Source organism: Oncorhynchus mykiss, chromosome 12 (assembly GCF_057628025.1).
Source record: "Oncorhynchus mykiss isolate SJ-2025 chromosome 12, ASM5762802v1, whole genome shotgun sequence".
NCBI lineage: Eukaryota > Metazoa > Chordata > Actinopteri > Salmoniformes > Salmonidae > Oncorhynchus > Oncorhynchus mykiss.
The window spans coordinates 52,447,386-52,473,570 of NC_143033.1; the positions used below are offsets into that span (position 1 = coordinate 52,447,386).

General features: G+C 42.1%; 1 protein-coding gene across 4 annotated transcripts in view; it reads right to left on the reverse strand.

Annotated features, from left to right (window-relative positions):
* Window positions 1–26,185, reverse strand: part of LOC110537747 (SH3 and PX domain-containing protein 2B) — an 84,258-nt gene that overhangs the window by 46,228 nt on the left and 11,845 nt on the right. For 3 of the 4 annotated variants that reach the window (XM_036937766.2, XM_036937765.2, XM_021624108.3), the window contains exon 3: window positions 11,763–11,838. In XM_036937766.2, the coding sequence (XP_036793661.2) occupies window positions 11,763–11,838 (76 nt within the window). Of the gene's footprint in view, window positions 1–11,141; window positions 11,219–11,762; window positions 11,839–26,185 lie in introns of those variants that run through there. The other variant, XM_090192752.1, reaches the window with a different exon arrangement.

The window sequence follows — 26,185 nt, forward strand, 5'->3', positions numbered from 1 at the left end:
GGTGTGTTTTGGGTCATTGTCCTGTTGGAAAAACAAATGATAGTCCCACTAAGCGCAAACCAGATGGGATGGCGTATCGCTGCAGAATGCTGTGGTCGCCATGTTGGTTAAGTGTGCCTTGAATTCTAAATAAATCACTGACAGTGTCACCAGAAAAGCACCCCCACACCATCACACCACCACCTCCATGCTTCACGGTGGGAACCACACATACGGAGATCAGCCGTTCACCTACTCTGCGTCTCACAAAGACACGGTGAACCAAAAATCTCATGTAGTTTCATCAGACCAGAGAATCTTGTTTCTCATGGCCTGAGTCATTTAGGTGGGCTGTCATGTGCCTTTTACTGAGGAGTGGTTTTGTTCTGGCCACTCTACCATAATGGTAGAGTTCTGGCCACTCTACCATAAAGACCTGATTGGTGGAGTGCTGCAGAGATGGTTGTCCTTCCATCTCCAAAGAGGAACTCTGGAGCTCTGTCAGAGTGACCATCGGGTTCATGGTCTGCTCCTTAACCAAGGACCTTCTCCCCCGATTGCTAAGTTTGGCTGGGCGGCCAGCTCAAGGAAGAGTCTTGGTGGTTCCAAACCTCTTCCATTTAAGAATGATGGAGGCCACTGTGTTCTTGGGGAACCTTCAATGCTGCAGAAATGTTTTGGTACCCTTCCTCAGATCTGTGCTTCCACACAATCCTGTCTCAGAGCTCTATGGACAATTATTTTGACCTAATGGCTTGGTTTTTGCTCTGACATGCACTGTCAACTGTGGGACCATTAACTAGACAGGTGTTTGCTTTTCCAAATCATGTCAAATATATTGAATTTACTCCAAGTTGTAAAAATATATCTCAAGGATGATCAATGGAAACAGGATGCACCTAAGCTCAATTGAGTCTCATAGCAAATGGTCTGAATATTTACGTAAATAAGGTATGTGTTTTTATTTTTAATACATTTTCAAAACTTTCTAAACCTGTTTTCACTTTGTCATTATGGGGTATTGTGTGTACATGAGGGGGGGGAATTATTTCAGTGGAAAAAGGGAAGGGGTCTGAATACTTTCCGAATGCACTGTACATACATGTGCGCGCGCTTGCACACACGTACCATACGTATGTGGGCATCCCTTCTAATTAGTGCTTTTGGTTATTTCAGCCACATCTGTTGCTGACGAGTGTATAAAATAGAGACGACGGCTCATAATAATGGCTGGAATGGAGTAATTGGAATGGTCTCCAACACAAAAGATGTGGTTTCCATCTGGCTGATAGCACACCATTGACATCAGCTACAGCCCCCCCCCCCCCCCCCCATCTTCTCTCCTCTTAAAGGTGTGAATTATATTTTCTCTACTTTGGCTTGCTGACAGTCCAGACACTTTCCCAGAACAGTTTATTAAAACTGAGTCAGGAGACTTGAAAGTTGACCACTATTCTCACTCTCAGTCCTCAAATAGAAAGCTTTCTTGACACTTTTCCAAGTTCTCTGGGGTCAAGGGGAAAATCGACTCAACACTGCCCTCTTTGTATGTTCCACATGATCATGGGTGCATTCGATGAACGGTCTATTTTTAGGGCAAAATAAAATGGCTGTTACAGTTCAGAGTCAAGGCTGGGCCAGATAGGCAGACTTCATGGCAAATCTGTGACGTCTAGTGAGGTATAAAACAACTTTTATTGCCCAGAGAGCAACTTATCTCAAGTCCTCTACTCAACACAATACCTACCCAGGGTAGGCACAGGAAACTGTCATGTGAAATAGTGTCTTTTAAAAATGTGTTGTTGGCAACAACATATTATACGAATTTGGCCAAGGGGTCTGTAGAACAAGTTTAGAGGGTACAATACAATGTAATATTGTTAATCTACACTAGAGGCTACCCTTAGATGCACAATCCCCCCCCCAAACAATGTTGCACTAATTTAAGCTTTAACTGCTAAATTGTCTTGCTGTCCCATGGCAAAATGTGTAGAATTGAGACATTACCATGAACTGCAAAATTCTTTGACACAAAGACTAGGACTTTTCTTTTCTTTTAATATTCTTTCCCAAGGCCTGAGACTTGGTTAGTCCGGCCACGCGCTGCAGCAGTCACAGTGTAACTCCTTGTATGCTATTTTTAAATCACACACAAGTCAGAGTTGTGTTATGATTTTAAGTGGGTTCCTGATGAATTTGCTATCACAAAAGGGGTCCCGAGTCGCAAAAAGCTTGTGAACCCCTGGGCTAATGAATTGCGTTTGGGGCTGAGTGCTGGAAAGAGGCATGTCTGTGGAGAGGGTAGATGGTATGTGTGTTAAGTAATTACAGGGGTTCCAGATGCTGACTGATAACATACAGCCACTTCCCATATTGCTGTAGAATGGCCTGCTTTGTTTACCGGTAAACAGCACTTAAGTACAAAATACTTTGTTATTCTCTTTAGGGGAAGCATGACCAAATGACATAGGCTACACAAGTGTTACATAAATATAGGTTCTTAATAGAGACAATTTATGCAGTTCCATGGAATTATTCAGTTCCATGGCGCCATTTGTGTAGCTGATATTTTGAAGTTAAGAGCAAATTTGCCTTGGCTCCTGGTATGAATAAATTAAGCTGTGTGGAAGCTGACATAGCTCCGTGCTGTGACAGTCACTGAGGTCGTCAGACAGCCTGGATATACAAACATTCATCATTAAATCCTCTGTCAACATTGATTCAATTGATCTCATTCACAACATTGAAGAGTCGACTGCTGACTTGTATGCCGAATCATAACCACGGTGAGGGGGCGGGGCGGGGGGGGGGGGGAGAACACTAAGCAGACATTTTGTAGATGCCACAGAATGACTTTTCTGATCCTAAGAGGCCAAAGAAGTGAAAACAAAATGAGAGGCCTTGAAGTAAAAACTAAGTCCTGACAGGAAAACCACTTCCGTGTCTTGTTGATTTGCCATTTGTTCTGCAACTGTTTCCCTGACCATGTAGTCGTGAGTGCAGACAGAACTTTGCTGTGCAAATCGGGCCATGCATGCCACAGTTCTCAAAGAGCAGCAGAAGTTAATCCGAGGCTACTAGACCCTGCTGGAAGGCTTCGCATAGCAGGTTGTCAAAGACTAACAGAATGTCTTTCCGGTCCCGTTCTGAAAGACGAGTGTGCGGAGAGGGGAGGATTTAGACATAGGAGTTCAAATGGGAACCACCTGAAATAATTTTGACCTGCCCACTTCAATGACATTTCATTCAAGGGAGACCAACGACTCAAAACAGCAGGCCTAGATGTTGATGTGATGCGGCATACGATAACCATTCCAATGTCGGCACCGTTCATTGTTGGGAAAAATAAGAAATTCTACATTTTAGTTTTGGAACATTTTTGAATACTTTAAACCAGGAATCCTCAACTAGATTCAGCCACAGGCAGATATGTTCTTGAGCAGATGGTCAGGGGCCGAATCTTTAAGTTTTTGTTAATACATTTGCAAAAATGCCCCAAAACTAGTTTTCGCTTTGTCATTATGGGATATTGTGTGTAGATTGCTGAGGAAATTGATTGACTTAATCCATTTTAGAATAATGATTTAATGTAACAACATTTGGAAAAAAGTCAAGCGATCAGAATATTTTCCGACAGCACTGCAATAACATTTAATTTGTAGACCGCAAAACTGATATATTTGACTAAAACAATTTCAAACCTTGCTTACATTTGTATACAGTCACATACTGTAGATATGTGTGGGTATACCGTGGAACAGATTTCCTACATTAAAATCATGCTGGTGTTATTAGTCTTATGTCCAACAACTAATAAATGTTATGTTTTGCTTAGCACTTGGGTGGCCAAATTCAACCCGTAGGATGCCAGTTGCGGAACCCTGCTTTAAACCATTTATTAATGTACACTGAACAAAAATATAAATTCAACAATTTCAAAGATATATGGAAATCAGTAATTTAAATAAATTCATTACGCCCTAATCTATAGATTTCACATCACTGGTAATGAAGATATGCATCTGGTCGCAGACATGCAAAAGTAGGGGAGTGATTCAGAAAACCAGTCAGTGTCTGGCGTGACCACCATTTGCCTAATGCAGTGTGACACATCTCCTTCACAGAGTTCATCAGGCTGTTGATTGTGTAATGTTGTCCCACTCTTCAATGGCTGCAAAATTACTGGATATTGGCGGGAACTGGAACATGCTGCCATACAAGTTGATACAGAGCATCCCAAACATGCTCAATGGGTGACCTGTCTGGTGAGCATGCAGGCCAATGAAGAACTGGGTCATTTTCAGCTTCCAGGAATTGTGTACAGATCCTTGAGACATGGGGCCGTGAATTAACATGATGAAACATGAGGTGATGGCGGCAGATGAATGGCACGACAATGGGCCTCAGGATCTCATCATGGCATCTCTGTGCATTAAAATTAGCATTGATAAATGCAATTCTGTTCACTCTCCGTAGCTTATGCCTCCACATACCATACCTGCCACCATGGGGCACTCCGTTCACAACGTCAACAAACCGCTCGCCCACACAATGCCTTACACGCCATCTGCCTGGTACAGTTGAAACTGGGAGTCATCTGTGATGAACACACTTCTCCTGTGTGCCAGTGGCCATCGAATGTGAGCATTTGCCCACTGAAGTTGTTTATAATGCTGGACTGTAGTCAGGTCAAGACCCTGGAGAGGATGACGAGCATGCAGATGAGCTTCCCTCGTGTGGTTTCTGACAGTTTTGTGCAGAAATTCCTCAGTTGTGCAAACCCAGTTTCATCAGCTGTCGGTCTCAAACCTTCCCGCAGGTGAAGCAGCTGGATGTGGAGGTTCTGGGATGGCGTGGTTACATGTGGTTGTGAGGCCGGTTGGACATACCACTAAGTTCTCTAAAAATACATTGGATGCGGCTTATGGTAGAGAATTTAACAAAAAATTATCTGGCAACAGCTCTGGTGGACATTCCTGCAGTCAGCGTGCCAATTACACACTCCTTCAACTTGAGACATCTGTGGTATTGTGCTGTGACACAACTGCACATTTTGTGGGATTTTAATATCCACACCACAAGGTGCACCTGTGTAATGATCATGCTGTTTAATCAGCGTCTTGATATGCCACACCTGTCCCGTGGATGGATTATCTTGGTGAAGGAGAAATGTTTACTAACAAGGATGTAAGCACATTTTTTGAGCGAAATAAGCTTCCCGTGCGTATAGAACATGTCTGGGCCCTTTTCAGCTCATGAAACATTGGACCAAAACTTTACATGTTGCGTTTTATACACTGCTCAAAAAAATTAAGGGAACACTAAAATAACACATCTTAGGTCTGAATGAATGAAATATTCTTATTTAATACGTTTTTCTTTACATAGTTGAATGTGCTGACAACAAAATCACACAAAAATTATCAATGGAAATCAAATTTACCAACTTAAAACAAGTCAAAATGAGGCTCAGTAGTGTGTGTGGCTTCCACGTGCCTGTATGACCTCCCTACAACGCCTGGGCATGCTCCTGATAAGGTGGCGGATGGTCTCCTGAGGGATCTCCTCCCAGACCTGGACTAAAGCATCCGCCAACTCCTGGACAGTCTGTGGTGCGAGACATGATGTCCCAGATGTGCTCAATTGGATTCAGGTCTGGGGAACGGGCGGGACAGTCCATAGCATCAATGCCTTCCTCTTACAGGAACTGCTGACACACTCCAGCCACATGAGGTCTAGCATTGTCTTGCATTAGTAGGAACCCAGGGCCTACCGCACCAGCATATGGTCTCACAAGGGGTCTGATTATTTCATCTCGGTACCTAATGGCAGTCAGGCTACCTCTGGCGAGCACATGGAGGGCTGTGCGGCCCCCCAAAGAAATGCCACCCTACACCATGACTGACCCATGACCGCAAAACCGGTCATGCTGGAGGATGTTGCAGGCAGCAGAACGTTCTCCACGGCGTCTCCAGACTGTCACGTCTGTCACATGTGCTCAGTGTGAACCTGCTTTCATCTGTGAAGAGCACAGGGCGCCAGTGGCGAATTTGCCAATCTTGGTGTTCTCTGGCAAATGACAAACGTCCTGCACGGTGTTGGGCTGTAAGCACAACCCCCACCTGTGGACGTCGGGCCCTCATACCACCCTCATGGAGTCTGTTTCTGACCGTTTGAGCAGACAAATGCACATTTGTGGCCTGCTGGAGGTCATTTTCCAGGGCTCTGGCAGTGCTCCTCCTGCTCCTCCTTGCACAAAGGTGGAGGTAGAGGTTCTGCTGCTGGGTTGTTGCCCTCCTATGGCCTCCTCCACATCTCCTGATGTACTGGCCTGTCTCCTGGTAGCGCCTCCACGCCCTGGACACTACGCTGACAGACACAGCAAACCTTCTTGCCACAGCTCGCATTGACGTTCCATCCTGGATGAGCTGCACTACCTGAGCCACTTGTGTGGGTTGTAGACTCCGTCTCATGCTACCACTGGAGTGAAAGCACCGCCAGCATTCAAAAGTGACCAAAACATCAGCCAGGAAGCATAGGAACTGAGAAGTGGTCTGTGGTTATCACCTGCAGAACCACTCCTTTATTGAGGGTGTCTTGCTAATTGCCTATAATTTCCACCTGTTGTCTATTCCATTTTCACAACAGCATGTGACATTTATTGTCAATCAGTGTGGCTTCCTAAGTGGCAGTTTGATTTCACAGAAGTGTGATTGACTTGGAGTTACATTGTGTTGTTTAAGTGTTCCCTTTATTTTTTTAGGCAGTGTATTTCTGTTCAGTAAAAAAATATTTTATGATTACTACAGGGAAATGGTTCATTTCCAAGGTTGACATGTTAGCTAGCATGACCAATCCAATGTGAAAACACTAGCTCAAACTTCCCCGTGTGAGTGTTGCAGCTGACTTGGCCCACTCAAGATAACATGCTACGGATCAATGAAATCAGGCTGGTTATTTAGATTGTAAGTAGCAAGCAATCGATATCATCGTAAACTTGTTGGAAGCAAGGCAGCTTTGGTCATCTTTAGTCCTTTTTTGAGCCACATTCCATTTCTTGCGATGCCTTTTCCATTTGCCTTCATTCACCTCAAATATGTAATAGTATTAGATAGGTGTTGATGAAATGTCTACCAATACTTACACCAATCCACTGCTTTTAAATCGTTGAGGGGGTGAGAATTCAGATTGGGCTCATGTCATCCAATAGTAGCCTAGTGCATGAAGTCTTCCAGTTCCTGCTTTCTCAGTCATCAATCATCTTTGAAGCTGATATAAACTGACTTCTCATATAAATAGCAATGTTTGATTTAGCTAGCTAATACACTCTGAATTACCAGCAATCAATTATTATTTTATGAGTGGTCCCAATGATGGTCAACAATAGTGAGGAATCCAATTATATATCCTCATCATGGAGAGATCATCTTCAAATAGAATTAAGGTAAGCTAGCTAAGTACACAACTGCATTAGTTAGCCAGACTTTATAGAGATCAGACTACCTGCATCTACTTTGTATTTGTTCAAGATAGGTCAATGTTAGTGTTGTGGGAGACAGGCTTGCAGTTTGACGAAAAGCTCCTAGCTGGCCTAAATGTTTCACTGACTAGGTTATTATTCCAGCAACATAGCATCCTGCAGGGATCGGTCCCTGGATGGGAGAACATATGTAGCTGGAAGTGGTGAAAATAATCATTTGAAAAAAAACATTAAAAAAAATATAAAAAAATAATGGAGAGTTTTATTATGCTTTTTTTTTTATTTGAGGGGTGACGTGAGAAATTAATGTGAAACACCACGTGTCTGACAACATATTCAAAATTTTCAAGTGAATTTTTCATGATTTTTTAAAAGTTATTTGTTTGTTGTAAAGGCTGACAAACAGCGAGAAATACAGTGGACTTTAATAAATCACAATCAATTAGCTAAAATTATGGAATTGTCAGTAAACTTTTAGGAATGATGACCTAGGTAGTTTGTGTGTTTAAAGATCTACTTGTGTTTGTCAGAATAAAATCAATTTACCTCAAAATGGGGTAAATCCTTCGTGCCCACTGCCATCTAGGCCTTCAACAAGATCAGGTCGCAATTAACACATGACACTACTACCCAGTAAATTGATTTGCTCTTTTACACACTGGTACTGTGCTATTTTACTTACCTCTCTACATAGCTACAGTGCATTAGGAAAGTATTCAGACCCCTTGACTTTTTCCACATTTTGTTACGGTACAGCCTTATTCTAAAATTGATTTTTTTAAATGTAAAAATCCTCATCAATCTTCACACAATACCCCATAATCACAAAGGGAAAACAGGTTTTTAGAAATGTTTGCTAATGTATTACAAATAAAAAAACACCTTATTTGCATGAGTATTCAGACCCTTTGCTATGAGACTCGAAAATAAGCTCTGGCGCATCCTGTTTCCATTGATCATCCATGAGATGTTTCTACAACTTGATTGGAGTCTAACTGTGGTAAATTCAATTGATTTGGTCCCACAGTTGACAGTACATGTCAGAGAAAAAACCAAGCCATGAGGTCGAAGGAAATGTCCGTAGGGCACTGGGACAGGATTGTGTCAAAGCACAGATCTGGGGAAGGGTATCAAAACCCGTTTTTCTCCCCAATTTCATGGTATCCAATTGGTAGTTACAGTCTTGTCTCATCGCTGCAACTCCCGTACCGACTCGGGAGAGGTAAAGGTCGAGAGCCATGCGTGTGGCACAGCTAGCAACTGCGATGCAGTGCCTTAGTGTTCTCTGGCTAGTGTATCAACACACCCAGTCACTACAAAGATACAGGTGTCCTTCCTAACTCAGTTGCTGAAGAGGAAGGAAATTGCTTGGAGGCCAATTGTGACTTTAAAACAGTTTAGTTTAATGTCTGGAATAGGAGAAAACAACTGAGGATGAATCAACATTGTAGTTACTCCACAATAATGATCTAATGGACAGAGTTAAAGGAAGCCTGTACAGAATGAAAATATTCCAAAACATGTATCCTGTTTGTAATAAGGCACTAAAGTAATACTACAAAAAATGTGGCAATATTTTTTTTTCCAGAATTCAAAGTTTTATGTTTGTGGCAAATCCAAAACATCACATTAATGAGTACCAAGAAGACAATGAATGTTCCTGAGTAGTTGAGTAACAGTTTTGACTTAAATCTATCGCAAGACCTGAAAATAGTTGTTTAGCAATATGACAGAGCTTGAAGAATTTGGAAAATAAAATAATGGGCAAATGTTGCACAATCCAGCTCTTGTAGACTTACCCAGAAATATTCACAGTTGTAATTGCTGCAATGGTGCTTCTACAAAGTATTGACTCAAGCTTGTAAATACTTATGCAATTGAGATTTACGTATTTCATTTTAAATATATTTGCAAAAATGTCTAACATTTTTGACTTACTTATTATGGGGTTGTGTATGTGTGTGTGGATGGGTGAGAAAAAATATATACAATTGAAGTCAGACGTTTACATACACTTAGGTTGGAGTCATTAAATCTCCTTTTTCAACCACTTCACACATTTCTTGTTAACAAAACTATAGTTTTGGCAAGTCAGTTAGGATGTCTACTTGACCGAAGTTAAACAATTTAAAGGCAATGCTACCAAATAACAATTGAGTGTATATAAACTTCTGACCCACTGGGAATGTGATGAAAGAAATAAAGATGAAATAAATCATTCTCTTTACTATTTTTTTGACAGTTCACATTCTTAAAATAAAGTGGTGATCCTAACTGACCAAAAACAGGGAATTTTTACTTGGATTAAATGTCAGGAATTGTGAAAAACTGAGTTTAAATGTATTTGGCTAAGGTGTATGTAAACTTCCGACTTCAACTGTATATTTAATCAATTTTGAATTCAGGCTGTAATACAACCAAGTGGTATAAGTCGAGGGGTATGCATACTTTCTGAAGGCACTGTAATGCACATTTTCACCAGCAGTTGCTGTTTAAAAAATAAATAGTGACAATCAAGCTTGAGTGTTGGTGTTTCTCTCATGCCTCAATGGAATTAGAATAAAATAATCTTTGAATCATTTTCTCACTTTAAAAGCTCAACTTGGTTTCTAATGTAAACATACTGCATTTCAGTGATTTAAACAGCTCTGGATTGGGGACAATTTTGTAGTTTTCAGAACAATGAGAAGTTGGAAAAAAATCTATCCACCATGTGACTGGTTTTCCCAGGTCGCCACAGATGTACTCTGTGTGACTGGAACTAGTGGGAGTTTATTACAGAGAACGAAACTAAACGTGGTTAAGAGTACTCGGAATTCATATATTTATAACAGTATATTAATCAACGTGGGAGTAATATGGTCTAGTATCCCTGGTCTGTGTTGTTCCCTCTTACGCTGTTATCCTCTCTCGTTCTCTCTCTCCTTTCAGAGTTTATTAAACAAACACAGCTGAGCACCTGATGTCCCTTGACCCTGTGTGCGACCCCCTCAATGAGTTCCAGACCGACAGCTCACCTAGTACCTTGCTACCATCCACACACACCCCCTTACCAAACCCAGCAGGGGAGGGGCCAGTGGTAGGGCTTTTTCGAGGCGAGGCCTTCACACCTAAACCTCACATGGATAACTCGCATGAGACACTAAAGGCTTTGTTTCAAGAGTTGCTAATAAGTGAGCCAAGTGTTAATTCAATCTGTCAGGAACTAAAATGAGTAGCAATTTACTTTGCCAATCAGTTTATAGACAAAAACAAAACTGTGCTCATGAGGGGTGTGGATTCCATTGGTGTATTGCACAGAGTGCAATGTAGCAGCTCATACTTTAATGTAGCAGCTCGTACTTTAATGTAGCAGCTCGTACTTTAATGTAGCAGCTCGTACTTTAATGTAGCAGCTCGTACTTTCTTAATTCTCTTAACTCTGCTGCTTTGTTGATTTGGATGCTTAGGCATAATGACACCTGTTAGAAAGTGAACTCTGTGTATCCTTCCAAGTCCCATTTCACAGTATACATGGTGATATAATTGCTTGGGCACATCACCAAATCAATACATCTTGGTTGAGTGTGTTACCCGTTTGACCTAGTCTACATTTCTAAACCTTAAAATCTAAATGATAGAAGACAGGAGAAGTAAATCAGAAGGTGTATTAGTTATGTTGCTCGTCTAAAGCAGTACTTACAAAAGTTTGTGTGAGATCTGTCTTGTAGCATGTGGATGGGTGTGGCCACCAAGTGTGCAGGTGACCATGGTCTGCTCATTAAGATGACACTCAATTACTAATTGGGGGGGGTTCCTCTCTAGTCGAGCTCTTTAAAAGTATTCTGTACATTTCTGTACTGTACAGGCTATAGTATCTAAACTGTAAAGTTGTTACTTTGCTAAGTGTTTATTGGCCTAGGTTGAAAAAATGTGTTCAATTACAAGTGTTTCTTGTCACCTGGTCTCTGTCAGGTTATAAATGCTCAGGTGTAGAGCTTCCTGGGGGGAGGAAGATGGCAGCCAGTCTCTGCATGGGTTAGTTAGGGTTTTTCTGAGCTCTAGTGGGCTAGTCAGACTGATTTTCAGTCATTTAAATTCATTTGACTTGCTTTTTTTTTATCCATTTATTTACTTTGAGCCAGGCATATTGTTGGATGATTTGTATGTTTTATAAAAAACCTACACCTGCTCCAAGCCTCGGACAACATTAGCCAGACAGCTCCAACCATCCAGGGCAAGTAAGGGGCCTACCATCCATCCATCCTTACAGCATCAAATGAGCTGGGAGTGTCAGCCATTAGCAGTGTGTTTTAACTCTTACCTGGTAGAAAAGGGATGATTCTGCGCTTGGGGTCTTTCTGCCCTCCTTCCACAGGGAACTTATCCAGAAGCTCCATCTGAAAACAGTGTGTCAACAACGCAGGGAGTTAAACACATGCTATCATACAAAACAACATCACTGCAGGGGGGGTTGTACATTTTGTACAATTCAGCAATTCCTAGAAGGACTGGCTTCGCCAATTATTAGAAATACACTCAACAGATGGCATTTCTCGATGGGGTAGCTAGGCTACATATGCTACGTGTCCTGGAGTCAAAGAGAACAACAGTGCTCCTAGATTAAAGAGGAATGTTCATTTCCTATTACATTAAATTTACGAGCCTAGAGTGGATTGTCAGTGTCAGAACTGGGGAGATGGGGGGGGGGGGGGGGGGGATTTCTTCACATTGTTTTGGAGAATAGACAGACCTCACAAATACTAGATTTCTGTTTTTGTTTTACGTCTTCTACACAGAGAAGGGGCTGGTGGGGCTGGTGATGTCGACACTGTCTGTTTGGAGCATTCCGCTTCCTGCACTGGTGGAAAATTACTACTGGACCATCCCATCACAAGGCCCATGCAATAGGAAACACTGGTGGCGTCTTCTCCAAAGTACAGCTTGGATTTATAGATGGGCTTGTTTAGAAGGGCCTGTATTTGACTCACAGAGAGAAGGGGCCTTTTCTCTCAAACCTGTCTTACTAGTGGTCTTACTACAACTTAAAAGCCAGTAAAGTTGGGCCTCCCGAGTGGTGCAGCGGTCTAAGTGGACCTTCACCTACCTGTGCCACTAGAGATGCTGGTTCGAGTCCAGGCTCTGTCGCAGCAGGCCGTGACCGGGAGACCCATGGGGTGATGCACAATTAGCCCTGCGTCATCCCGGTTAGGGGAGGGTTTGGCCGGCAGGGATGTTCTTGTCCCATTGCGCACTAGCAACTCCTGTGGCAGGCCGGGCGCAATGCACGCTGACAAGGTCGTCAGGTGTACGGTGTTTCCTCCGACACATTTGTGCGGCTGGCATCTGGGTTAAGCAGGCATTGTGTCAAGAGGCAGTGTGGCTTGGCTGAGTTGTGTTTCGGGGGACGCGGGACTCTCGACCTTCACCTATCTCGAGTCCGTAATGGAGTTGCAGCGATGGGACAAGACTAACAACCAATTGGATACCACGAAATTGGGGAGAAAAACGGGTAAAAAATAAATAAATAATACATAAAAAATGCCAGTAAAGTTAGCTGTAAAGCTTTCTCGGTATCCCTTGTAATCCCTTGCAAGACTCGTGCAATAATGTTGCTATCACAGTCAGCACTATGGTTTTGGACCAGTAACAGCAGAGTTCTTGACCCCGTGTCCTGTCCTATGGGAATACGCAGTCTACACGCAGCTGCATAAATTAACTCCATGCAAAGCTATAGCCACACTGCAAATGGCTGTCAGTGAAAGGAACCATAAGTCTGTTGGTGGGTGAGGCCAGAGCAAACAGAGAAGAGTGAGCAGTGAAGAGGCTTGAGGTGAGAGAAAGGTTATGGTTGTGCTCCAATGCTGTGGATCCAAAGGGATGTTTGGCAAAGACATATGATGGGTGTCAAGGAGGTAAAGAACATTTTATTCGCAGAGTAAAAAGCACCTTCTATACCTTGTTAATTATCGTCACTGATCTTATCTTAAAGTACTCTAATGTTATATCCACACCTCTCTTGTGCCCATCTTCCTCTCATTATTGCAACCATGGTTAATCAACAGCCTACTGACCACACTAATTACATGAATGACTATCCACTTTACCATCATATTAAACCCTACCTGCTTGGAAGTCAAATACTCCTATTTTACTGTCAACCTTGTTACTTCCTGCACCTCCCGATTCAATATCCATAATTATCCTGTATCCTTTCCTATAATCTGCAACGCTTCATCTCTCCAGAAACTAATGCTCCACCTAATACTCCAAGGACTATTCAAATCACACCATGTGCTATATATTTCCCAATAAACAAGATTTAAACATGTTTATTAAGTTAATCATCTATTAAAGCTCTTCAAATAAAAATCCCTATGTAATGTACATCTTAATTTAGTTTTAACTAAATCATTCACCTCCATATTCCGATAGATCGACCCAATAATACCCACCCCATGAAATGAAAATGTACTGAGCTGTTTCTAATTAAACCCAACAAAAGCTACAGTATGAGAAGAACAGACTGGTGCAGAAATAGGAGAAAAAGACAAGATCAGCAAGGAGCCAAGGACACCAGTCCTGTAAATGGCAATTAGGGAAGCGCTTGGTAAATCATACTTCCAACCACAGCATACCTTCCTCTGTGGAACAAAGAGAAAGCAGAGGAAAAAGACTTCTGAGTGACTACACTTGACGACTATCTGTCTGGCTAAAGAGGCAGATGCCTCATTTCACAGATCCTCCTTAGAGAGAGAGGGAGAGAGAAAATAATACCCCACACGCTGTAATTGTTCCCATGCGTCTAGCGGGGAGCCACACCCTGACTGACTCTGTCTCTCTTCACCATCGCTCCAACACCCTGTCTGTGGCCTGTAATCAGAGCTGCTGTCTCAGATGAGAAAAACCATCTGACTGAAGGGAATACAGAGCATTTGGAAAGTATTCAGACCCCTTGACTTTTCCCACATTTTGTTACATTACAGCCTTATTCTAAATTTGACAAAATGGTTTTTTCTCCCTCAATCTACACACAATACCTCATAATGACAAAGCAAAAACATGTTTGAAATATCACATTCACATAAGTATTCAGACCCTTTACTCAGCACTTTGTTGAAGCACCTTTGGCAGTGATTACAGTCTTCTTGGGTATGACGCTACAAGCTTGGCACACCTGTATTTGTGGAGTTTCTCCCCTTCTTCTCTGCAGATCCTCTCAAGCTCTGTCAGGTTGGATGGGGAGCGTTGCTGCACAGCTATTTTCAGGTCTCTCCAGAGATGTTTGATCGGGTTCAAGTCCGGGCTTTGGCTGGGCCACTCAAGGACATTGAGACTTGTCCTGAAGCCACTCCTGCATTGTCTTGGATGTGTGCTTAGTGTCGTTGTCCTGTTGGAAGGTTAACCATCGCTCCAGTCTGAGGTCTTGAGCAGGTTTTCATCAAAGATATCTCTGTACTTTGGTACCCTTCCCCAGATCTGTGCCTCGACACAATCCTGTCTCGGAGCTCTACGGACAATTCCTTCGACCTCATGGCTTGGTTTTTGCATTGTTAACTGTGGGACCTTATATAGACAGGTGTGTGCCTTTACAAATCATGTCCAATAAATTGAATTTACCACAGGTGGACTCCAATCAAGATGTAGAAGCATCTCAAGATGGTCAATGGAAACAGGATGCACCGAATCTCATAGAAAAGGGTCTGAATACTTATGCAAATAAGGTATTTCAGTTTTTTTTTTATATCAACGTGCATAAATTGTAAACTTGTTTTCTCTTTGTCATTATGGGGTATTATGTGTCGATTGATGATATATGTATATATATTTTTAAATCCATTTTTAGAATTAAACTAACGTAACAAAATGTGGATAAAGGGGTCTGTATATTGTAGTCTCTGCTGCTGCAGACAGCCAGTTACATCATGTACACGTCACTCACATGAATGACTTGAGGATAGGTTTAAGGGTTCAAGCAACACAAGGGGACAAGGGGAGTTTTCTTGGCATTGGTACTGTTTATTTCAGTCAAAACAAAACAGTACTACATACTTTACGGATTACGGTGCAGATTGAAGAATTGAGAAAAACTAAGTTAGATCTAAAGAGTTTTTTTTATTACTCTGAATGAATGTATAAATGCCTACATTACCACGTGTAATGACAATAACATGAGAACTAACTTTGAGGGCAAACTAACTAATTCTGATGAAAAAGAGGGCTGTTAATGACTGTTAAGGAGTAAACAAGGATACCACAGCGAATGTGGCCCCAGGTGTGATGTATGCTGGGAGGTATGACATCACAGCCAGGGGAGTATAACAGGCATTCCTTTGTGGGTTATATTACTATACCTAACAGAATACAGGCCTACTAATTGGACAGAAAATTCTTGTTTGGTCAGAGAGTAAGTTCATTTGCGGCTGCCGGCTATCATTTGTCTGGTTCATATCCTCCTCTGTGACATCACACAGTCTCATCATAGCCTTCTGCTCTTCATCTGAGAGTGGGACATGAATGAATGGGACATGAATGAGTGTGTTCCATGCCTCCTCTGACAACCACATCTCTTTCTAGAATGTTAAACCGGCTCAACAGTAGACTACAATCTCCCTCTCACTCACTCTACCCCTCCCAACACACAACACCCCTCCTTACAAGCTCCAGCTATCACTCACCCACCCCTACTCATATCTTCATGCTAAAACTCTCTGATGTGGGCTATATCTCTCATTGAGAAATCTACTTTAGTGTGACACATACCAATGCTGAGCAGGGAGGGAGGACACAAGAGACCCAGAAGTTGTCAGAGAAGCATAGCAGAGAAGTTGATGTCATCAGCTTTTAGCTGATCAGAGAAGACTGGCTCCACAAGGCTTCCTTCAATCAAGATCATAAAGGGATGCTTCCATCTCCACAACCAATGTTGTTATTCCGATGGGGATATGAAAAAAAAACTACGTTGTCTTTGACAACAGCAGGAAACACCAAACTCACTAGCTCCATTATCAAACTTTTTTTGTGCCTTGCAAGGGTTCTGGAAAAATGCTGTTTAAAAGGAGTGAATCATACTAAAAAGACCAACATGTGTTTTCAATCAGGGTTGTTGAAAACACTCCCCCCTAGCTGTTGAGAAACGTCAACGGACAGCACGCGAGGCAAGGAGACTTGGTTTAGACATGCATTTCCTGCCACTGCATCGGTCAGCCCTGTAAGCAATGTGCTGGCTCACCACATGGTTTACAAACTGCTGATTTTTTTGAAAGGGAGAAAATAAAATTCAAAAGGGAAAGCAGCAAACTAAACTCTCACATTTCAAGTCTGGCATAGTGACGGCTGGACGAACACTAGAAACCACTTCCAACGGTCATAAACAAAGGCAGGAGACACCAGTAAGCTAGCTTGGGGCAAAAATGTGGAGCAAAGCAAAGATACCACTCCCATCTCATTTGTCCTGTTGAAGTAAAAATTCCTCAAGGTTTAGTCTGTCTATGATAGATCAGCTTCACTGAGACAGACAATATAACATCATTTATAATATGTTGTATTTATTAATAATAATTGTCATCAAACATGAATACATACATACAAAATGAAGTAATGGACCACAATTGCTACGTCAAGGAGAATAGAATACCCTATTGCAGGATTGCCTAACTGGCGGCCCGCGGGCAGAGGTGGGTTGTAACGCATTCCAGGTACTTAAGTCCACTGATGAATTAGTACTTTTCTAGTTACTCTCTGTGGGCTGTACTTGCCTTCTTACTCAAGCAATGTCTAAAGGAAATAACTTACTTTTTACTCTGTTACACTTTACCAAATCAATTCAGTTATTCAGCTAGATTGATAGTATTATATTGTCGCTGTCAATTGAAAACCTCCAAATGTTGTGTATTTTTTTCAATATACATGAATCGATACTATCAAATCAAATATTATTGGTCACATACACATGGCTATCAGATGTTATTGAGAGTGTAGTGAGTTTCTTGTGCTTCTAGTTCTGACAGTGCAGTAATATCTAACATGTAATCTAACAGTTCCTTAACAACTACCTAATGCACACAAATTTAAGTAAAGGAATGGAATAAGAATATATACACGAGCAATGACAGTGCGGCATAGGCAAGATGCAATAGATGGTATAAAATACAGTACAGTTGAAGTCAGAAGTTTACATACATACACCTTAGCCAAATACGCTGAAACTCAATTTCACAATTCCTGACATTTAATCCTAGTAAAAAATGCCCTTTCATAGGTCAGTTAGGATCACCACTTAATTTTAAGAATGTGAAATGTCAGAATAATAGTAGATAGAATTATTTATTTCAGCTTTTATGTATTTCATCATATTCCTAGTGGGTCAGAAGTTTACATACACTCAATTAGTATTTGGTAGCATTGCCTTTAAATTGTTAAACTTGGGTCAAACGTTTTGGGTAACCTTCCACAAGCTTCCCACAATAAGTTGGGTGAATTTTGGCCCATTCCTCCTGACAGAGCTGGTGTAACTGAGTCAGGTTTGTAGGCCTCCTTGCTGGCACAGGCTTTTTCAGTTCTGCCCACACATTTTCTATGGGATTGAGGTCAGGGCTTTGTGATGGCCACTCCAATACCTTGACTTTGTGTTCCTTAAGCCATTTTGCCACAACTTTGGAAGTATGCTTGGGGTCAATGTCCATTTGGAAGACACATTTGCGACCAAGCTTTAACTTTCTGACTGATGTCTTGAGATGTTGCTTCAATATATCCACGTAATTTTCCTACCTCATGATGCCATCTACTCTGTGAAGTGCACCAGTCCCTTCTGCAGCCAAGCACCCACACAAAATGATGCTGCCACTCCCATGCTTCATGGTTGGGATGGTGTTCTTCGGCTTGCAAGCCTCCCCCTTTTTCCTCCAAACATAACGATGGTCATTATGGCCAAACAGTTCTATTTTTGTTTCATCAGACCAGAGGACATTTCTCCAAAAAGTACGACCTTTGTCCCCATGTGCAGTTGCAAACCGTAGTCTGGCTTTTTTTATGGCGGTTCTGGAGCAGTGGCTTCTTCCTTGCTGAGTGGCCTTTCAGGTTATGTCGATAAAGGACTCATTTTACTCTGGATATAGATATTTTTTGTACCTGTTTCTTCCAGCATCTTCACAAGGTCCTTTGCTGTTGTTTTGGGATTGATTTGCACTTTTCGCACCAAAGTACGTTCATCGCTAGGAGACAGAACGCTTCACCTTCCTGAGCGGTATAACAGCTGCATGGTCCCATGGTGTTTATACTTGCGTACTATTGTTTGTACAGATGAACGTGGTACCTTCAGGTGTTTGGAAATTGTTCCCAAGGATGAACCAGACTTGTGGAAGTATACAAAAACATTTCTGAGGTCTTGGCTGATTTCTTTTGATTTTCCCATGATGTCAAGCAAAGAGGCACTGAGTTTGAAGGTATGCTTTGAAATACATCCACACGTACACCGCCAATTGTCTCAAATAATTTCCTGGAATTTTCCAAGCTGCTAAAAGGCACAGTCAACTTAGTGCATGTACTTCTGACCCACTGGAATTGTGAAACAATAAAATAATCTGTCTGTAAACAATTGTTGGAAAAATTACTTTTATCATGCACAAAGTAGATGTCCTAACCGACTTGACAAAACTATAGTTCGTTAACAAGAAATTTGTGCAGTGGTTGAAAAATGAGTTTTAATGAAACTTCCAACTTCAGATGTATATACATATGAGATGAGTAATGCAAGATATGTAGACATTATTAAAGTCCATTTATTGATCCATTTAGCAGCAGCCTCTCTGTGTTAGTGATGGCTGTTTAACAGTCTGATGGCCTTGAGAAAAAGCTGTTTTTCAGTCTCTCGGTCCCAGCTGTACTGACCTCGCCTTCTGGATGGTAGCCGGGTGAACAAGTAGTGGCTCGGATGGTTGTTGTCCTTTATGCTCTTTTTGGCCTCCTGTAACATCGGGTGCTGTAGGTGTCCTGGAGGGAAGGTAGTTTGCCCCCGGTGAATTAGCTGTGCATCTATTAAAGTTTGTGAGGGTTTTAGGTGACAAGACAAATTTCTTAAGCCTCCTGAGGTTGAAGAGGCGCTGTTGCGTCTGCTTCATCACACTGCCTGTGTGGGTGGACCATTTCAGTTTGTCCATGATGTGTACGCTGAGGAACTTAAAACTTTCCACCTTCTCCAACGCTGTTCCATCGATGTGAATAGGGGGTGCTCCCTCTGCTGTTTCCTAAAGTCCATGACGATCTCCTTTGTTTTGTTGACTTTGAGTGAGAGGTTGTTTTGCTGACACCACACTCAAGTGTGCCCTCACCTCCTCCTTGTAAGCTGTCTCATCATTGTCGGTAATCAAGCCTAATACTGTTGTGTCGTCTACAAACTTGATGATTGAGTTGGAGGCGTGCCACGCAGTCATGGGTGAACAGGGAGTACAGGAGGGGGCTGAGCATGCACCCTTGTGGGGCCCCAGTGTTGAGGATCAGAAAAGTGGAGAAGTTGTTTCTTACCTTCACCACCTGGGGGCGGCCCGTCAGGAAGTCCAGGTCCCGAATGCACAGGGCGGGGTTTAGGCCCAGGGCCTCTAGCTTAATGATGAGCTTGGAGAGTGCTATGGGGTTGAATGCTGAGCTATAGTCAATGAACAGCATTCTTACATAGGTATTCCTCTCGTCCAGATGGGATAGGGCATTGTGCAGTGTTATGGCCATTGATTCGTCTGTGGACCTATTGGGGTGGTAAGCAAATTGAAGTGGGTCTAGGGTGACGGGTAAGGTGGAGGTGATATGGTCTTTGACTAGAAGTGCTACAGGGCAAGAGTAATTTAGTTAACTTACCTTTGCCTTCTTGGGTACAGGAATAAGGGTGGCCAACTTGAAGCATGTGGTGATAGCAGACTGATGGGGAGGGATTGAAAATGTTTGTAAACACACCAGCCAGCTGGTCTGCGCATGCTCTGAGGACGCCGCTTGGAATACCATCTGGGCCGACTGCCTTGCGAGGGTTAACACTTTTAAATGTCTTACTCACGTCGACCACGGAGAAGGAGAGCCCACAGTCCTTGGTAGCGGGCCGCATTGGTGGCACTGTAGTATCCTCAAAGCGGGCAAAGAAGGTGTTTAGTTTGTCTGGAAGCAAGACGTCTGTGTCCGTGATGTGGCTGGTTTTCTTTTTGTAGTCCTTGATTGTCTGCAGACACTGCCAAATACGTCTCGTGTCTGAGCTGTTGAATTGTGACTCCACTTTGTCTCTGTACTGACGGTTTGCCTGTTTAATTGCCTTACGGAGGGAATAACTACAATGTTTGTATTTGGCCATAAGTCACCTTTCCATGGTTAAATACGGTGGTTTCAATATTGAGCACATTCAGTTTTGTGTAAATGCTGCCATCTATCCACGATTTCTGGTTTGGCTACGTTTTAATAGTCATGGTGTGTACAACATCTCCTATGCACTTCCTTATAAACTCACTCACCGAATCATACATCAATATTATTATCTGAGGCTACCCGGAACATGTCCCAGTCAACTTAATCAAAAGAATCTTGAAGCGTGGATTTTCCAATTGGACCAGCTTTGAATAGTTCTTAACAAGGGTACATTCTGTTTGAGTTTCAGCCTATAGGAAGGGAGGAGCAAAATGTAGTCTTGGTCTGATTTGCCAAAAGGAGGGTGGGGGAGGGCCTTGTATGCATCACGGAAGTAAGAGTAGCAGTGATCCAGAGTTTTGCCAGCACGTGAACCACAGTCAATATGTTGATGGAATTTAGGTAGCCTTGTGCTCAAATTTGCTTTGTTAAAATCCCTAGCTACAATAAATGCATCTTCAGGATATATGGTTTCTAATTTGCATAAAATCCAGTGAAGTTCCTTGATGGCCGTCGTAGTTTCGGCTTGAGGGGGGATATACATGGCTGTGAAAATAACGGAGGAGAATTCTCTTGGGACATAATACGGTCGGCATTTGATTTTGAGGAATTCTATGTCAGGTGAACAAAAGGACTTGAGTTCCTGTATATTGTTACAATTACACCATGAGTCGTTAATCATGAAACATACACCCCGCCCTTCTTCTTCCCGGAGAGATGTTTATTCCTGTCGGCGAGACGTACAAAGAATCCACGTGGCTGTAGCGACTCCGACAGCATATCCTGAGAGAGCCATGTTTCCGTGAAACAGAGTATGTTACGATCCCTGATGTCTCTCTGGAAAGCAACCCTTGCCCTAATTTTGTCTACCTTGTTATCTAGAGACTGAACATTAGTGAGTAATATACTCAGAAGTGGTGGGTGGTGTGCGCGCCTTCGAAATCTGACCAGAAGACCGCTCCGTCTACCTCTTCTCTGGCAGCGTTGTTTTGGGTCAGCCTCTGGAATCAGCTGAAATGCCCTGGGTAGTTCGGACAAAAGATCCGCTTCGGGAAAGTTGTATTCCTGGTTGCAGTGCTGGTAAGTTGACGCCGCTCTGATATCTAATAGTTCTTCCCGGCTGTATGTAATAACACTAAAGATTTTCTGGGCTAACAATGTAAGAAGAAAAAAATACTGCAAAGGACTAGAAGTGAGGCAGCACTCTCTGTTAGCACCATTTTGTCTATTGGTTCCCCTTTACATCTGTAAGAATGTTTCCCGACCCCTTGACCAATGAAATGTATTCAAAATAGCTTGTCATCAAAACTCTTCAAGTCCATTGGCTCTCAAAGTTGTCCATCATTCCTGTATCTTCACAACAGCTCTTGAAGTGATGCGCATGTCTCCACTCCTAAGGAGATTTTTGTTTGTGTGCTCTTAGCCACATGCGATCAGAGGTAAATCACACCTTAATTAGCTTCTGCCTTTGTAATATTATATATTTCTGGAGTAAGATATGTATTTACCGGATATAATTCTGCTGTTGAAATTGTTTTTAGGGAGAGTGCAAATTAAATGGCTAGGTAGCTAACCCAGAATCTGACAGAATGTTTAATCTCCTGTTTTTAGCTCCCCATATGATCTCTGCTTGTTAGCTAACTAGCCACCTTGTCATTGGCATAAAGACTGAACAGATTCATGAGATGTGTGTGGCAATAGCTAACACATTAGGTTGCCACTAGATAAACTGGCTAGGCTAGCAAGCTAGCTGGGGTGTCAACCATGTAGTTAGCTAATGTTTCCTAGATCAACCGATCCTCCCACTCCATTGCTGTCTCTCACTGTGTGTGTGTGTGTGTGTGTGTGTGTTTAAAATGTCATTCTGTTTTTATGACAATACCTTTAAGCACATCTGTCATACAGTACATCATCTCAGTAAGCTTTTTGGCCCATATACTGTAGCTACTAGAAATCAAGTCAACCGAGGGGGAGGAGAATGGGCCAACCAAGAAAAGAAAAGACCCTTCAAAGTGGAAAAGAGAGGTTCGGAAGAGAAGGAGGATGCAGGGTAAATCCTACCAGGGCAGGAAAAAGACTGATATCTGCAATGTTTGATTATTTGTATTACTTACATGATTCTTACCTGAATACCCACATTGATGTTTTGTTCCAATGTGTCTGATTTGCATTCTAGTAACATGATTGACAGTGACATTTCGATATTGATTGCTGTTTGACAGTTGTAAAACTTACCTGACCTCCTTTCCATTTCATTCTGAGCAAAAAAAGGACTACTCACACTTGGTGTAAATCTTTTTTAGTATGGATTCACCATTACATGTGCTTTAAATGATATTGTGAAATACATTTTCATTAATGCTACTGAAATTGGTAAATTATTCCAATGTCTTGAGTGCCATTTACCTTTTTATGAAAGAGCACATTGATAGATATTAAGTCAACTTTGAATAAGACCATAATTGAAACTGTACAGCCTACGGACTTTGTTATATGTTAGTCTTCATTGGAGACTACTTGTGCTGGAGAACATCTGCAAGATGATGCTGGCAGGCTTAAATAATAAGTAAATGTCAATTGCACTAAATTGTTCTTTTTGTTTGCTATATGGTATAAAAAAAATCCAAACAAAATTTGACACTAGTACTTCAAGTACTTTTCAAATACTTTTTTACTCTTACTTGAGTAGTTTCTTAAAAGGACTAAGTACAGATTTGTGGTACTCTACCCACCTCTGCCCGTGGGTGTTTTAATTTGCCCACCAAGTCTTCTGAATTTTTTTTTTCTTATTGTATTTTCATTGTTGGAGATAAGACTGTAAAAGATTTCCAATTGAAAATCACTTGGAGCTGATTTCCTGGTGTTTTTACAACCAGGAAATCAGCTCCAGGTGATTTTCAATTGAAAATCTGTTTCAAGGTTTGTAATTATTGTTTAAGTCAAATATATCATTTTGGGCTTCTTGCAGTCAATTCTTTGTCTATTAATTATTTGTAATTATTTAAGTTCCAGCCCCCCGTCCATCCGCTCAAGAAGAAATCTTCCCCTGGCTGAATTTAGTTGATCATCCCTGCGCTATTGAATTCCTTATTGTCTTTTATATTATATCAGAAAATGTATCATTTGAAGTGCTTTAGATATGTATATATCATTATGCTAACTTGTTAAGTCTTCCACATGGATTTTTTCCCCCTTTCCAAAGCATTCCAGAATTGAAAACCACTCAATCCACAACTGCTGAATTCACACTTCATTTCCATAGTACACAGTACTGCTATGTACTGTATATAAAGACCCAGATATCTTCCGTTCAGCATTTTTAAGTCTAGGCATATGTTATATCTAATTGTTTCCAGATTAAAAAGAATAGCATGGGATGCAATTTATTGCAGAGTCCAGCATCTTAGTGTGCCAGAGAGTAGGGGCATGTTTAGCTTTTGTGCAAAATGCTGCTCACAACAGGCAGCCCAATGATCTCAACAGAGGACTGTGCTGTTTCCACTTTTAAAGGGTTTTGTTGCTCCATTACCGCATGTGGAAAATATGTGACAGCTGTGAGATTCTGTGAGAAAGTAGCAAAGTATCAGCTATACATCACACCTATGCATAGGAATGGGATTTTGTATCTAGTCGAAAATGCTTTTAGAGTTTAGAGGGCTTGAAGATTAGTTGACAAGTTAAATCAGGTGTGCTTCTCTGGGGCTACAACAAAAAGGTGTGTTGTTGGGGGTACTCGAGGACTGGAGTTGGGAAACACTGGTTTACACAAAGGTTCTGGCTTCAAGGAATCTAAAGACCAACTCTGCATTACTAATTAGAGAGGAGTAAACATGCAGAGCTTATTTTCTCTTACCTGATGTAGCTAGCTTTGATGTAGCTAAAATATTAATGCTTTGCCTATTCCTCTCTGATTTAGAATATACCATTGCACAAACAACCTACTGATGTAGGCCTACTGTACACGAGCACTAGTATCAGGGTGTATTAGCTAGCTACCTTTGCTCTGACTAAGTACATTTCGCTAGGTATCCAGCTAACTAGCGATTAGCATTGGCAGTTAACACAATTTATTTTGGCCACAACTTGCTAAGAAGACACAAACTAAGTGTTTGCAGCCAGTAAGATACAAAAACTGATGGTGTAATATAGAACGATTGCAGATTCATATTAAGAAGCAAGGAAATCAGCATTGTCGTCACCAATATCTTGTTGCATCTGCAGCATTGACCATAAAGGCTGTCCCTGCCAGTGAACAGCAAGTGGTTGTGACTCATAGTAGAGAAAAAACTGCTCTCCTTGAGTGACAGGGGGCAGGGCTTGTTGTGTGTATATGGAGAGAGGAGACCCCAGTAGCAAACGGAGTCCCTGGGCGCGAACCCAGGGACTCTGATGGCACAGCTGGCGCTGCAGTACAGCGCCCTTAACCACTGCGCCACCCGGGAGGCCGTGAAATGCTTACTTACAGGCTCTAACCAATGGTGCCAAAAAAGGTGTGTGTGTGTGTGTGTGCGTAGGTAAGTAAAGAAATAAAACAACATTGGAAAGACATTTGAAAATAACAGTAGGAAGGCTATTTACAGACACCCGTTAGTCAGGCTTATTGAGATAGTAGATAGCCCGGTTAGTCAATGCAGATAGCCCGGTTAGCCAATGTGCGGGAGCACTGGTTGGTCGGGCCAATTGAGGTAGTATGTACATGAATGTATAGTTAAAGTAACTATGCATATAAGATAAACAGAGAGTAGCAGAAGCGTAATGTAAATATTCCGGGTAACCATTGGTCTTATGGCTTGGGGGTAAAAACTGTTGAGAAGCCTTTTTGTCCTAGACTTGGCACTCCGGTACCGCTTGAAATGAGGTAGTAGAGAGAACAGTCTATGACTGGGGTGGCTGGGGTCTTTGACAATTTTTACTGGTGTAGAGGTCCTGGATGGCAGGCAGCTTTGCCCCAGTGATGTACTGGGCCGTACACACTACCCTCTGAAGTGCCTTGCGGTCGGAGGCCGAGCAATTGCCGTACCAGGCAGTGATGCAACCAGTGCTCTCGATGTTGCAGCTGTAGAACCTTTTGAGGATCTCAGGACCCATGCCAAATCTTTTTAGTTTCCTGAGGGGGAATAGGCTTTGTCGTGCCCTCTTCACGACCGTCTTGGTGTGTTTGGACCAATCTAGCTTGCTGTTGATGTGGACACCAAGGAATTTGAAGCTCTCAACCTGCTCCACTACAGCCCCGTCGATGAGAATGGGGACGTGCTCGGTGCTCCTTTTCCTGTAGTCCACAATCATCTCCTTAGTCTTGGTTACATTGAGGGATAGGTTATTATTCTGGCACCACCCGGCCAGGTCTCTGACCACCTCCCTATAGGC